The sequence below is a fragment of the Microcaecilia unicolor genome, chromosome 1 (genome assembly GCF_901765095.1).
Source record: "Microcaecilia unicolor chromosome 1, aMicUni1.1, whole genome shotgun sequence".
Taxonomy (NCBI): domain Eukaryota; kingdom Metazoa; phylum Chordata; class Amphibia; order Gymnophiona; family Siphonopidae; genus Microcaecilia; species Microcaecilia unicolor.
Window position 1 is genome coordinate 177508988 of NC_044031.1, and position 15059 is coordinate 177524046.

Below are 15059 nucleotides of genomic sequence, written 5' to 3' on the forward strand. Positions count from 1 at the left end.
ATTTTCAGCGATCATGGAAACCGAGGACGCTCATCTCAGAAACGACCAAATCCAAGCCATTTGGTCATGGGAGGAGCCAGCATTCGTAGTGCACTGGTCTCCCTCAGCAGCCAGGACACCAACCGGACACCCTAGGGGGCACTGCAGTGGACTTCAGAAAAAGCTCCTAGGTGCATAGCTCCCTTAACTTGTGTGCTGTGCCCCCCCAAAGCCCACTCCCCAAAACTGTACACCACTACCATAGACCTTAGAGATGAAGGGGGGGGGGGCACCTAGATGTGGGTACAGTGGGTTTGTGGTGGGTTTTGGAGGGCTCACATTTACCACCACAAGTGTAACAGATGGGGGGGGGGGGGTGGGTGGGCCTGGGTCCGCCTGCCTGAAGTGCACTGCAATACCCCCTAAAACTGCTCCTGGGACCTGCATACTGCTGTGATGGAGCTGGGTATGATATATGAAGCTGGCATAGATGCTGGAAAAAAATATTAAAACAATTTTCTTTTAGGGTGGGAGGGGGTTAGAGACCACTGGGGGAGTAAGGGGAGGTCATCCCTGATTCCCTCCGGTGGCCATCTGGTCAGTTCAGGCACATTTTTGAGGCTTGGTCGTAAGAAAAAATGGACCAAGTTGCCCAAGTGCTCGTCAGGGACGCCCTTCTTTTTTCCACTATCGGTCGAGGACGCCCATTTGTTAGGCATGCCCCAGTCCCGCCTTTGCTACGCTTACAACAAGCCCTCATAAACTTTGGTCGTTCCCACAATGGAAAGCAGTTGAGGACGCCCAAAATCGGCTTTCGATTATGCCGATTTGGGCAACCCTGGGAGAAGGACGCCCATCTCCCGATTTGTGTCGAAAGATGGGCGCCCTTCTCTTTCGAAAATAAACCTGCTAGTGTGACTCCTCTTTCCACGCTCGTTTATTGCTAATTACCAGTTCCTTTCTTGGTTTTCCTTTTCATTTCAAAAGGGCCAGCATCAAGGTCATGTTTGGGCTACTCTGGCAACCCCATTGTCTCAGCAATCGATTGGCACAATGGATGAATTTGTCTGGCAACAACCTCAGCGGAAGCATGGAGTAACTGCACTGCAGGATTCAGTGCGAGTAGTTCAGTCAGCTGGAGGAAAAGGTTTTGCTTAGCCCTGAATTATATTTGTCGTTAAACTGACGGCACTTGGTGCATCCCAGGCTGTAATGTGTGGCAGGGATATAGCCACATACCCAATTTTGGCCAGGCATGAGCCCAAAGTAGGTGGGTAGGTACAACAACCCTCCTCCCCCGCCCAGCATCTCTCTCTCTCCCCCTCCCACCAGGCAATCGGGGGGGGGGGGGGGAGTCACTTAATACCACTTCCGCAACCCCCACCCCGGTACCATTAAATCATTTAGGTTTTTGACAGCAGTGAACTGCAACTCGTTCTCCTTGCTTGTGCCAACTCCAAGCATGTCCTCCGATGCAACTTCCTAGTCCTACGAACAGAAGGTTGCACCAGAGGGTAGGCACGGGCCAGCGAGAGCAGAGGGAACATGTTGCTGCTCACTGCCAGTGAAGAACTATAGAATTTAAATGTACCAGGAAAGGGGGGTATTAAGTGACCCCCCCCCCCACACACACTCTCTCCTGGAGGGAGAGACGCTGAGAGTCTTCAGCTGGCGTGGCTTGGGGATCCCCGCTATCCACATTGCTGCTATGCCGCTGCTGGGTTGGCCTGATTGAGCACAACGTGAGTGGGGGTGGGCCTGAACTCACCTAGAACCCCCATGGCTATGCCACTGCTGTGTAGGATTGGGTACAGACATGTCATTTGTGGCGTTGAGGGTGCACCATCAAGGATGTTTGGGAGGGTGGGTCAGAGGTGGAGAAATTCTTTACGTTACATTGTGTTGCTTATATCCTGCATATACACCCACATAGGACTAGATTCTATAAATGACGCCTAAATAAATAGCGCTTAGCCCTGTTCTATAAACCACAGTTACAAGTAGGCACGGTTTATAGTACAGCACTTAGCGCCAGGAACAACTACATTTAGGCAAAACCATTTATGCCAATGAAAACATGGTGTAAATCACCACACGTAAATTAGGCACTGATCCCGCTAATTCAATAACAACATGCATAAATTCTAGGCACACCCCCAACCCGCTTGTGCCCCTCCCATGTCTTCTTTTCAGATCCTTGCCCTAGGATTTACACGCACCTCTTCACAGAATACGCCTAAAAAGATGCACATGTAAATTCTAATTATTGCTGATAAATGCTTGTTATTGCCCAATTATTGGTGCTGATTGGCTCATTAAATTGTGTGTGCAAATTGGATGCACATCCAAATTTGCCTGAGCAACTCAAAGCGCCATATATAGAATCAGAGGGATAGAGTTCAGTGAAGTTTACAAAAGAGAGAGCTAGGTATTCCTAGGAACTGACAAATCTCCAGGTACAAATTAGATTAGAACCCAAATTTTAGACATCACATATTTCTTTAAATCAGCAATTTACAAAATAAACCATACCGATAAATTCTTCTGAGCTGTACAGGCAAAGAATTCCACCATTTTTTGTCTGATAAGCAAAGGACTCAAGACAGAATAGACCTATAAACTACCTTTTTAGGACTCGGATACAGAAGCTCAAGGTGACACTGAGCTGTTCTAACCGTTATGGATTGGTAACAGTGGTTTAGCTACGTGGGGCCACGGGGGCCTGGGTCCCCGTAGATTTGGCCCTGGACCCCCCTGCCGATGACCCTCTCGACCCCCCTCCCGCCTCCAACCCTCCCCCGCCGCCGCCTACCTTTGCTGGTGGGGAACCCCCAACCCCCACCAGCCGAGGTCCTCTTCTTTTGGCGCAAGGCTTCGTTCTGTTTCTGTGAGTCTGACGTCCCAGACTCACAGAAACAGAACAAAGCCTTGCAGATCAGCCAGCAGCAGGATTTTGGTGCGGATCTCTAGGCACACTATATAAAATCCAGCAGACAGGGTCAGATTCTATATATGGCGCCAAAAAAAATTGGTGCTGAAAAATACTGCGCTTAGCGCTATTCTATAAACCTAAAATACATATAGCATCCAACCCCGAGACTAAAATTTAGGTGCAACCATTTGCGCCAATTAAAAACTGGTGTAAATGCCTGCACCTAACTTGGGTACAGATTGGGCATATTCTTTAACAGTGAGCATAATTTTTAGGCACCCATGATCTGCCCATGCCCCTCCCATCTCCATATCCCCTTTTGAGATCTGTGCATTAGTTTACATGCACCATTTTACAGAATACGCTTAGAAAGTTGCACACATAAATTCTAATTAGTGCCAATAACTGCTTGTTATTGGCCAATTATCAGTGCCGATTGGCTTGTTAATCAATTAAGTTGCATGCACAACTTTAGCCACCATATATAAGATACGGGGCTTGGCCATACACAATAAGGAAGACTAACATACATAACTTCAAGACTGCCCAAGCCTCTACAACGTGACAAATAGTGGAGTGACCCTATAATTTTGAAACTGAACATGCCAATCTGGCTGCCATATCTTGAAGCATTTGTAACTTTCTACGAGCGTTCACTCTGCAGCTCAAATATAATATGTCGCAATAGACTATCTGTGATAAAATTAAAGATTAAACTATTTATCAAATGTTATCTGGCTCAAAATAACACCTAATCTCCTGGATTCTATATATCGTGCTGAGATTTCCATGCGGAAATCGAAGCGTATTCCATAACAATGCGCATAACTTAATTAGTGAACAAGCTAATCAGCACTGATAACTGGATGTAAAAAGCAATTAGCACTAATTAGCATTAATTAGAATATGCATGCACTACCCGCTAAGTGTATTCTGCAAAGTGGTGTGCATAAATTCTAATAAGTGCTGCTGAAAAGGGGCGTGGCTATGGGTGGGTCATGGGCATTGCAGAAAACTACACACAGGGTTATAGAATACACCTGCTCTGCGCCTAACGTAAGCGCCGGTATTCACACCAAGTTTTACTTGGCATAAATGGTCACACCTAGAGTTAGGTGCTGTCATGGCTACTCAGCTTATTCTATATACCACATGGAAATTTAGGCTTATTCTGTAAAGTTCACCTAAATTAAGGTGTACTGTATAGAATGTACTTAGGCGAATTTCATTTCAGCACCAAAGTTTTAGGGGGCCCTTTTACTAAGCTGCGTAAGCATCTATGTGCGCCCAATGCATGCCAAAATGGAGTTACCGCCCAGCTACTACGTGGCTCTTGCGGTAATTTCATTTTTGGCATGCATCCAATGCACGGGTCTGACAAATAATTTTTATTTTCAGACGCGCGCCAAGTGGTATTTGATGTAAGCAGGTTATTACTGCCTGGTTATCATGTGAAACTTCACCGCTAGGTCAATGGCTGGCGGTAAGGTCTCAGACCCAAAATAGACGCGTGGCAATTTTCATTTTGCCGCACGTCCGGTTTTGGCAAAAATTTTTAAAAGGCATTTTTTTACAGGTGCGCTGAAAAATGATTCTGCACGCGTCCAAAACACGCACCTTCACTACCTCAGGCCATTTTTCAGCGTGCCTTTGAAAAAGGGCCCCTTGATGTGATATACAGAATGTAGTCCAATATGCCTTAATTTCCTTAAAATCCAAAAGACCTTAGTTAAAGATTGTATCTGCTAGTAAAAAGGAAAGGAATTTATCCACAATAATACCTAAGATTTTCAGGTAAGGTTGTAATGTGAAAACATTATCTTCTAAAATGATTTGCAAAGTAGATATAATCTTAAATGGGGAACCCAACAGTAGAAATTTAGTTCTTTTGAATGTTAAATATTGAGAATGAGTGCACTGGTCCACTAATTGCTAACTCACCATTATACAGTATTACTTTTAATCCTCATCTCTAGTACTGCAACTTTATGTCTGCCTTGAGTTAGCACAAAAACTCAATGCTACAAAATGAGTTAAACAAACTGCTTGATTTTAGTGCTTTTTTCTTTTTATATTGTGGGTGATTTAAACATGCAATGATTTAATGTGTTGTGCTATCCTTCTGCGCAGATTTACACTGATTTTCCCATGCTAAACTCTCTTCCTGCGTCGGTAGTAACATTGGCGTAGAAAATCAAGCATAAACTGCCGCAGTAACTTATAGCACAGCATTAGCCCCAAAGTCATATTTGAACCAGAAAGGGAAAAAATCTGTACTTCGATTATGCTCAAAAGTCTGCCTCCAAGCAACGACTCGTAAAAGGATTCATTTTTTCAAGATTAAAGGAACCTCTAAGGAAGTCACTTATTTAAAGCAATTACCTGAATGTGGCTGTACTTTAGAATGCATCCAACAAAGAGACCGCCGCATCTGTTTAAACGCTCATGATCTGAAGTCTGACGCTAGCAATCTATCAGTCCCATTAATATGAGAAAAGAGCCTTGATTAGGTTCCCCCCCACCCCCTTTGGGTGTCTAATAATGACCTTTTTCATTGGTACATTACTATAAGTGTTAACACAATTCAACTAGGGGAAGAAACACTAGATGTTCCCATTATAAGTGCATTACTGCCGGGAACAGTGCATATGTTTTTGCCCGATAGCCTTTTGACTTAATAATATTCTGCTATCTCTGTGAGCAGATATCATTTATTTATGTATTAATTTATTTATTTATTTTTGCTGAACACGAGAGGTTATGATTTCCACACTGAAAGTTTTTCTTACCCCCAATATTAGTTATTTAAATGAAACAAATTACAATATTTATTGCCACTGCGGAGACCGTACTGAGAAATCATCTTCAAAGCAGCTTCGCAAAAGCAAGCTGCACACATGAAGCTAAAATTTCAGTCACTGGAAGGCACAACAGTCCACACACAAGCACACCCAGACCTTGCCAGATCATACCATACAAACAATTTTAATCATTTAGTTACAGTCAATAACCACACCTCAGAACAGTTCTGCATAAAGAAAATCGTGATACACTTATAAAAACAGCCAGCTGTAACAAAATTACTGCTGTTTTCATATCCATAAACTCATAAAAAAGAAATACACCTTTATACAGAAAATTTATACAGATGTAGCTTTTCAAATTCATTGTAAACCAAAAGGAAGACACATTTGCAAACATCGATTCTTTTCACATTAATTGCATAAGTTTCTAAGGTGATCTATTAGTTTTATTTACCTAAGCTTATTTGCATGATAGTAAAAATTGCATACAACAGTAAGAGTGAAGCTTATAGTATGAATTGCTTGGATAACAATGAGCACTTTTTATAGGCAACTCTGTAAAGCACACTTTCTCTATGTAAAACTTTTAAGACACTTGTTTTACTGCCCATCAAAAAACACATTTATAAATAGAAAGAAAAAGTCTGTATGAGAACAAGAGAAGCAATATTACATTTAAATGGAAACGCTCCTCTCCCACTCTCCCCTACCTCCCCCTGCAAGTGAAAAAAAAAGTTAATTAATTACAACATGATGCTGCAAACCTACAAATAAATAAGCTGAATCTAATTCATGGTTCACATTTTCATTAGAAAAAAAAACCAAAATAAAACAAAAAAAAAATTGACAATGATAAAAAAAAAATGTACAGTGACCTTTTACTTCCAAAAGGAAAAAAGTAATGTGTTACGGCAGTGCCATATAATACAAGGCATTTGTTGGCGTGTTCTCTTTTTAAACTGCATTCCACAGTCTATAATTCTTCTGTAACATACAATAGATTAAGAGTAAAACTCTCTCTTTTTTTTTTAATAAATGTGTGAGTTTTCCAAAGATCAACAGTGGAGAGTTACAGCAAAATAATATATACATTTATATATATACACATATATTAAAAAACAAAACAAAACAAAAAAAACACAGAAGTTGTAATGCTTGTTTGAAGGCTCCAGAATCAAAATCATCGGTTCTAAAATCATGCTTAGCAGGTACAAGGTACACTGTGTTTAATCCAGTGAACACAAAGTGACATCAAACAACCCCCGAACGCTTCATCTGTAGCTGGACAAAAGTTTTATAAACAGAGTAAAACATAGTGCAGTCTGCATTTCTCCTTTTTTTCACCTTTTTTTGTGCAAGTTTCTGAAGATTCATTGGTCAAACAATGAATAGTTTTAAGGTTACTGACAGTGCACGAGATGGAATTTTATTTCATTAATAACATCAGTGGAATAGCTGATCATAAATAATACTTTTTACGATTAGTCTTTTAGGTCAGCAATAGTCTCTGTGTTCCCGTCTCCGGTTAATTCTTCTTCTAATTTAACAGAAAAAAGAGTATCTGTACTTTTGTCTTGGACGCTTTCGTCCAAATCCTTAAGGAGTTCCTCCTCCTTGTAGTCTGCAACATCCACCTCCAAACCCGAATTATCCTTCAGTTTCCCATGGTGTTTCAGATAGTACCGCTGGTTCTGGAAAAATTTGATAATGGTGTACTTAGGAAGGTCAAGCTGAGCTGACAGAGTCTGGATAGCTTCTTCATCTGGATACAGGCCTACATCTTGTATAAAGCTCTGCAGGATGCCCAGAGCTTCAACCGAGATCTTTGTTCTTGGCCGGGGCTTCTGTCGGTTCTCATCTTCTGATTCAGCGGGTGATGTTGCTGCGGGTTGCCTGGGGGGTAGTCTGGGACCCGCCGGCTGCTGTTGCTGCTGCTGCTGCTGTTGTTGCTGCTGCTGCTGCTGCTGTTGCTGAAATGTAAATATGCATTTAATTTAAAAGGTTTAAAATCAAAAGTCTTCAAAATTATTGCATCCTGAAAACTGAACATAAACTCAAGCAGAGAAGTATTTCTCTCATATACAAGCTAAGAAGGTCACACTGGAAAATCATTTTTCCACAGATAAATTTGCCATCTCATTCAACTGCTGGAAATTGGGTTTCCCCAGTAGCCCAGAAAAAAACCCTATTAATCTAATAAGGTGTCCTTTTACTAAGACGCGTAGACGACTACGTGCGTACAACACATGTCAAATTAGAGCTACCGCCCGGCTACAGCGTGCCCCGGGTGGTAATTTTAATTTTTACGCGCGTCCAAAACGAACGGCAGAAAATAATATATATTTTCTACCGCGTGGCACTAACCGGGCGGTAATCAGCTGTGTACACGCACTGACAATTACCGCCCAGTTAACGTGCTGAACATGACCGCTAAGTCAATGGGTGGCGGTAAGGTCTCAGGCTCAAAACAGACACGCACTGATTTTTATTTTGCCGCATGTCCATTTTCGGCAAAAACAAAATAAGGTCTTTTTTGCAGGCGTGCTGAAAAATGGACCTGTGAGCGTCCAATACACGTGTCTATATCAGCGCAGGCCATTTTTCAGCGCACCTTAGTAAAACGGCCCCTGAATTTGTTATCATACAGTATCAATTTAAATACACTCACCCAGTGATGTTCTTTAGTAGGATCCAACACTTAAAGATGTTCTTATTATTTTATAGGAAAGGTTTACTTTTAAATTGGATGTGATTCAGATTAGTTACTTTGATGGCAAGTTTATCCACTTTTTAATTTTGTATGCATGCTTCTCTCAAATATGTTTGAAAACTGATTTTTTTCATAGGAAACCTCAGTAGTCTTTACTATTCCTGTTGGGGGATTGTGTGGAATTTGTCAGCTCTCTCAGAGAACTGTCCACTCTGCTGCCTACCTATGACTCACCAACTTCATCACCCCCGCGCCAGTTCCTTTATATTTCAGCTTCCAGGAGGCTGACTGGACTTCTCTGTCCTTGATCAACCGACTCTCTCCATCTGCCCGTTTCTTTAATCCCCAAATGAAAGCTTGCCTTCCCCCCCCCCCCCCCCCCCCCCCGTGTATTTTACACCTTCTTTTTAAATGATAAAAGAACAGATTACTATATGGAATTTATTTCTAAGAATTTATAGTTTATTTTAGATGGGAGAGAAGAACATTGAACTGTTTGCTGTCAAAACACTGCCACGAGACTTGTATGTAATGTCTTACGATTTAAAAATGCATTACCACTCCTGTACTCATTACATTGGCTTCCGATCAAAGCCAGGGTTGTCTTCAAATTATGTGTCTTTGCATCCCACATTATTTATGATATGGCCCCTGACTATATGCTCCCTCTGATTGACCTCCCTACATGTAATTCCATTACTGGATCTAGAGAATTCCTAATTCTCAAATCATCCTAATTGCAAAAAGATTGTTTACAAAACAGTCCTCTCTGCTGACTTCTCCTATCAATGTACTAATTGGTGGAATCTTCTTCCAAGGGCTGTTACATCTGTACATGATTACAGTTGCTTTCAGAAATTATTAAAAACTTTTCTTTTCAAAAAGTTCCTCCAATAAGATAATGGAAGACAGGAATAACCGCTTTAATGCAAAATACTGTTTCAAACTTTATCCTGTGTTACTGTTTATAATTTGATGTTTGTTACACAATACAACCTTGTAAAATACTTCATAAACTAATTTTTTTTAAGTTTCATATGGCCGTATATATTTAAGATTTACTCAACATTTTTCCAGAAGATTTATAACTAATAATATGTATGTACTAAATTGTCTGGATTGAAAGCCACATTGAACCTGAACTCTGTTTCGGAGAATGCGAGCTACAAGTGTCATTATAAATAAGTAAAAATATGGGTCCAGAGCTCTCTAAACTGTTTTTACAGTTCCAAATACCTGCTTCCATAAATGACACGATCTTTTGCACTGTACCATATGCACCCTTGCCATCAGATAGCATAAGTAGCAGTGATTGTATAATGGAAACTTGCAAGTGTATACATGCACCAGAAAAACATTGATGTGGGAGGAGTGAGTACGTTGAAAATCTATATGTTTGTTTCCAAATCACTGGTAGCTGGAAATGGGTAACACCCCAAACTGTGCATGTGTGCCATTTTACAATCAGAATATAAACATCTAAATAAGATACATGCGGTAGCCATCCTTCCCCAGCCCTCCCTTTAGTAAATACCATACAGAGGTATGTGCTTAGCATTACTGCTTTTTCCTAATCACCCTCTAAACATTTTGTCTTCTCTCAACCTACAATCCCAGTTCTTCATTTCCTCCTTCCAAAGATGTCTCTGAAAAAGTCACGTTACCTCGTTGGTTGCCTTTTCTTTCATTTGCACCTTTGCCATGCTATTTTCTTGGTTGCTTTCAGCTTACCCAGATATTCCTCCTCTCTGAATTCCCTTGCATGCTGTGAATGTTAATCTTTTTGCACCCCCTTTTTTTTTAAATTTCAGCTGCCACGTTTGAGCATGTGCAAGAAGTCCCAGCTGCTGACTTCTGCATTAAAGAAGCAGTGCAAGAAGGAGGGGAGCGGCTCCGACACTGTATTCCTTTGGTTGGTAGGGCTTTGGCATCCCCACCAGCCATTTAAAGGGTTGCTGCAATTCAAGAGGGAGCTGGGGCCAAGCACCCCCCTCCCCCCTCCACTGCATGCAGACAGCTTGTATGCTGATATGTTTACAAGCATATGGTCAGGGCAATTTTAAATAATTATTTCTGTGTGCAAAACACTATTTACCCATGGCAGTGTCTTTTAAAATTATCCACTTAGGGAATAATGTTTTAAAAGCAGACTCGACACAAAAAAGGATGCTTAAATTGGGCCACAGAAAGGCAGGAAATATCTTATAAAATAAGTGACACAACAGAAACATGCATGTAGTGACGTACAGAAGCGCTGTGGATTTTATGAACGTTTCCAGATCAGGAGCATACACATGTCTGTGTTTAGTTTTACAAATGGGCAAACACAATGAAAAGGAATAAAGGAGCCTTCTGCATAAGGCAAACTGGGGAGGGAAGATTTGCTAGAGAGAGAGGTGAGCAATGAGCAGACCTGAACTACAAACCTGACAGTCACACCACCAAGGTCAGTAAAGCTTTACAAGAGTGGGAATACTGTACTTACAAAAGTTTCTTGTTTGTTTGTTTTAAAATTTAAGGAAATCAAGTATGGGAATTCCCAGCACTTCTATAAACGAGGGGCCTTTTAACTAAAGTGCATTAGGCTATTAACATGTGACTTAGTGCACGTGATGAACAGCCAAAGTGGCATATTTACAGTTAACATGGGATTTAATGTGCACTATGGCCATTTTTTGAAAGGGGGCAGAGAGCGGGCATAGAAAGTGTCTGGCACTGAACACATACTTGCCATGCACTAATGCGCAGTTAGTGCAGGACTCCTGAGAAAATTAAAAAGTCATGGGATAGGAAGCAAGGTTCTGTTGTGGATCAGGAATTGGTTATTGGACAGAAAACAGAGGGTAGGGTTAAATGGTCATTTCTCTCAATGAAGGAGGGTGAACAGTGGAGTGCCACTGGGATCTGTAAAAGCTCGTCATAAACTCCATATTGGGCAACAAGGATTGCGTTACCCACATGGGAGAATCATAGAAATCTATAAAATCCCAAGTGGAGGGAGAGAAGAGATTTGGTTCCTGCTTGTCCTCGGAGAAACAATGGTACACACAATAATCTAATCAACTTCTAATCAACTCGTAAACTTTTTGGAAACACATGATATATTACACTTCTCCCAGTCCAGTTTCCGTCCTAATTTGAGTACTGAAACTGTGATAAGCTCGTTGCTAGGTTAGTAATGAACAAGGGACACAGTGCACTAATTTTGCAGTTTGATCTTTCCTGCAAACTGCTTGGTATTCTCGACAATCTAGGTATTACTGGGAAGGTCCTAAATTAGTTTCATCAGTTCCTCAATAGAACATATAGAGTCAAAAAGAATGGGGTCTTTTCTGCAGGGTTGAAAAATTCATGTGGGGTGCCACAGGATTCCCTCCTTTCCCCAATATTATTTAATGTGCTTATGTATACTTTGGGCTATGAATTGGAAAGTGTGGATTCTGTTCTTCTATATATGCTGACGATATTATAGCAGTTCTTCATATAAGGGATTCTTTGGTAACATCTATTCGTCAGATTCAGGAATGTCGGGCACTCATTGAATCTTGGATGTCTAGGCATTTGTTGAAACTTAACAAGGGTAAAACTAAATTTCTGTTAGTAAATGAACAATCTGCTCATTTGAGTTTGAATATAGTTAGAGTGAATAATATAGAGAGGCATAATCGAACGGCGCCGGCCATCTATATGGCCGGCCATCTTCGGGGCCAGCTAAGCAAAGGGGCGGTGCCAACCGTATTATCAAAAAAGATGGCTGGCCATCTTTTCTTTCGATAATACGGTTGGGGCCGGCTAAATCTCAACATTTAGGTCAAATGTTGAGATCGCCGGGTTTACAGATGGCTGGCTTCAAAAAAAGTGGAAAAAAAATCCATCATTTTCAGTAGTACCAGTGGGATTTGAACCAGCCACCTCGGGATTACAAGACCGGTGCTCTAACCACATGGCCACAGCTCCACTTATTTGGATGTCCCTCCCTTTTGATTATGCTCCTTCAGGTCTCTCTCAGTCAATCACAGACAGGGGTCTCTCTTAGCCACTCAAAGACAGCTAAATGCGCTGTGATTGGCTGAGAGACCCCTGTCTGTGATTGGCTGAGAGAGACCTGAAGGGGCATAATCAAAAGGGAGGGACATCCAAGTAAGTGGAGCTGTGGCCAAGTGGTTAGAGCACTGGTCTTGTAATCCAGAGGTGGCTGGTTCAAATCCCACTGGTACTACTGAAAAAGCTGAGCAAAAATAGTTTTGATTTAGGATGTCTCTGACGAGCACTTGGATTTTTTATTTTTTGGGTGGGAGGGGATTGGTGACCACTGGGGGAATAAGGGGAGGGCTTCTCCAATTCCCTCTGGTGGTCAGTTGGGGCTCCTTTTTGAAGCTTGGTCGTGAAAAAAAAAGGGAACTAGTAAAATCGGCGAAATGCTCGTCAAGGCAGGCTTTCTTTTTTCCATTATTGGGCGAAGCCGGCCATCTCGTGAGCACGCCCCTGTCCCGCCCTCACTACCCTACCGACACGCCCCCTTGACATTTCGTCGGCTCCGCGATGGAAAGCAGTTGAAGCCAGCCAAAATCGGCTTTCGATTATACCGATTTGGCCAGTTTCAGGAGATCGCCGGCGATCTCCCGATTTGTGTCGGAAGATTGCTGGCGATCTCTTTCAAAAATAAGCCTGATAGACTACCAATTGTCTCATACAATTAAAATTTTAGGAATCTTGTTTCATAAGATGCTATCATTAGAACCCCAAGTTAATCAACTTATTAGGAAAACCTTTTTACTAATGCACAAGCTGCGGTATGTTCATAAATTTTTTGAGCAGGACCAATTTCACTTATTCGTTCAAGTGTTATTATTTTCACAGGTTAATTATTATAAATTAAGTTATTTGCATTGTTCAAAAAATTTAATGATAAAACTGCAAACAATTCTAAATACTTCAGGTAGGCTGATTTTTTCTCTACCTAAGGCTAGTCAAATTACACTTTTTTATTTGAAATTGCACTGGTTACCAATAGAGGGGAGAATCTCATTTAAATTTATCTGTGCACTTCTTAAACTTCTATATGGCAAGCTCACCAGTACATAAGTATAATGATTTCCATTTTGTAGTAATGGAATTTTTGCTTTTGCAATTCCTAAATGTAAAAGATCAAGTGTCCTATTTCACATTTCTTTTGTATACCAAGCCACAAAAATTTGGCAAGAGCTCCCCAGAGATTTACAATTCACTTCGGGCTACGTAATCTTTCGAAGAGGTTAAAACTTTTTTTGCTCTGTAAAATGCTTTTAGATGAAAATATATGTTTATTATTTGCTATTCCTAGAGATGTTCTAGCTCTTTTATTGTGATCGGCTAAGAACTATGCAGTGTTATCGGAATATAAATTTTAATGTTATGTTATGTAATTATATACATTAAGAGTAAGAAATCAAAAATTCTTGATTATACGAGTCTTCACAACTTTGTCATAGCAAGCCAAAATTAAATACATCTCAAAACCGATCATGGCAGTTGAGCTGATTCAAATATCTCTGGATCAAGACTCAAGCTGTTTCTGTTATACAAAGTGAAATGGGAAACAAAAATCTACCCATTCTGAAAACAGATATTGACAAGACTGGGATAAATTTATTCAACGGTACAAAGTGGATGAAGGCTATAAGAAAATTTCAATGTGTTTGAATATCTCTTGGAGAACTGTCAGATCCATCATTGTAAAGAAGGAAGAGTTTATTTATTTATTTGCATTTGTATCCCACATTTTCCCACCTATTTGCGGGCTCAGTGTGGCTTACAATACATTGTGAATGATGGAAGTGCAATTGGTTGCAGTACAATTCTGAGTTACATTGTGAAAAGTTATCGAAAACAAAGTAAATACAGGGTATCATTTGGGGATGGAACAGCGGAGTATGTGGGAGTACAGTTGGTTGCAGTGCGCTTATAGGTTACATTAGGAAGAATTGTAAAAGACAGAGTAATTCGGCACAAGACACCATCTTGATCAGGCCATCCCTCCATAATCCATAACTACGGATTAAGAAAATGCAAAGGTCTCACAGTGACCTTCCTCCAGTTATATTAAAAGAATGACAGAAGTCTCTGGTCGAGATGGGGGAAAACACTAATAGTTTAATAATTTATTCCTCAAATATGACCCATATGGGAGGTTGTCAAGACGGAAGCCACTACTGAAGAAAAGCCATATGATGTGACCCATAGTATTTACAAAGACATACTTAAAGGACACTATCCAGCTTATAAATGAAAAAGAAAAACGCCTATATTGCGACCCAAATCGTGAGACAGACGTTTATCTCACAAAACCGAATAAAGCGGTATAATGGAAAGCCGAATTTGGACGTTTTCAACTGCACTCCGTCGCGGATGCGGACAAAGTTGATGGGGGCGTGTCGAAGGCGTGGTGAAGGCGGACCTGGGACGTGGTTATCGGCCGATCAGAGATGGGTGCCTTTCGCCGATAATGGAAGAAAAATATGCGTTTGTAGCTAGAATTTAGGGCACTTTTCCTGGACCCTGTTTTTTCACAAATAAGGCCCCCAAAAGTGCCCTAAATGACCAGATGACCACTGGAGGGAATCGGGGATGACCTCCCCTGACTCCCCCAGTGGTC

The 15059-nt window shown here is 41.1% G+C and overlaps 1 protein-coding gene across 5 annotated transcripts in view; it reads right to left on the reverse strand.

Annotated features, from left to right (window-relative positions):
- Positions 1-5889: 5889 nt before the first annotated feature.
- The window catches only part of SATB1 (SATB homeobox 1), a 209807-nt gene continuing 200637 nt past the window's right edge, over positions 5890-15059 (reverse strand). For 3 of the 5 annotated variants that reach the window (XM_030202698.1, XM_030202690.1, XM_030202662.1), the window contains one exon: positions 5890-7685. In XM_030202698.1, coding sequence (XP_030058558.1) covers positions 7197-7685 — 489 coding nt within the window. In that variant the 3' untranslated portion in view covers positions 5890-7196. The remainder of the gene's footprint in view (positions 7686-15059) is intronic. The other 2 variants (XM_030202682.1, XM_030202671.1) reach the window with 2 other exon arrangements.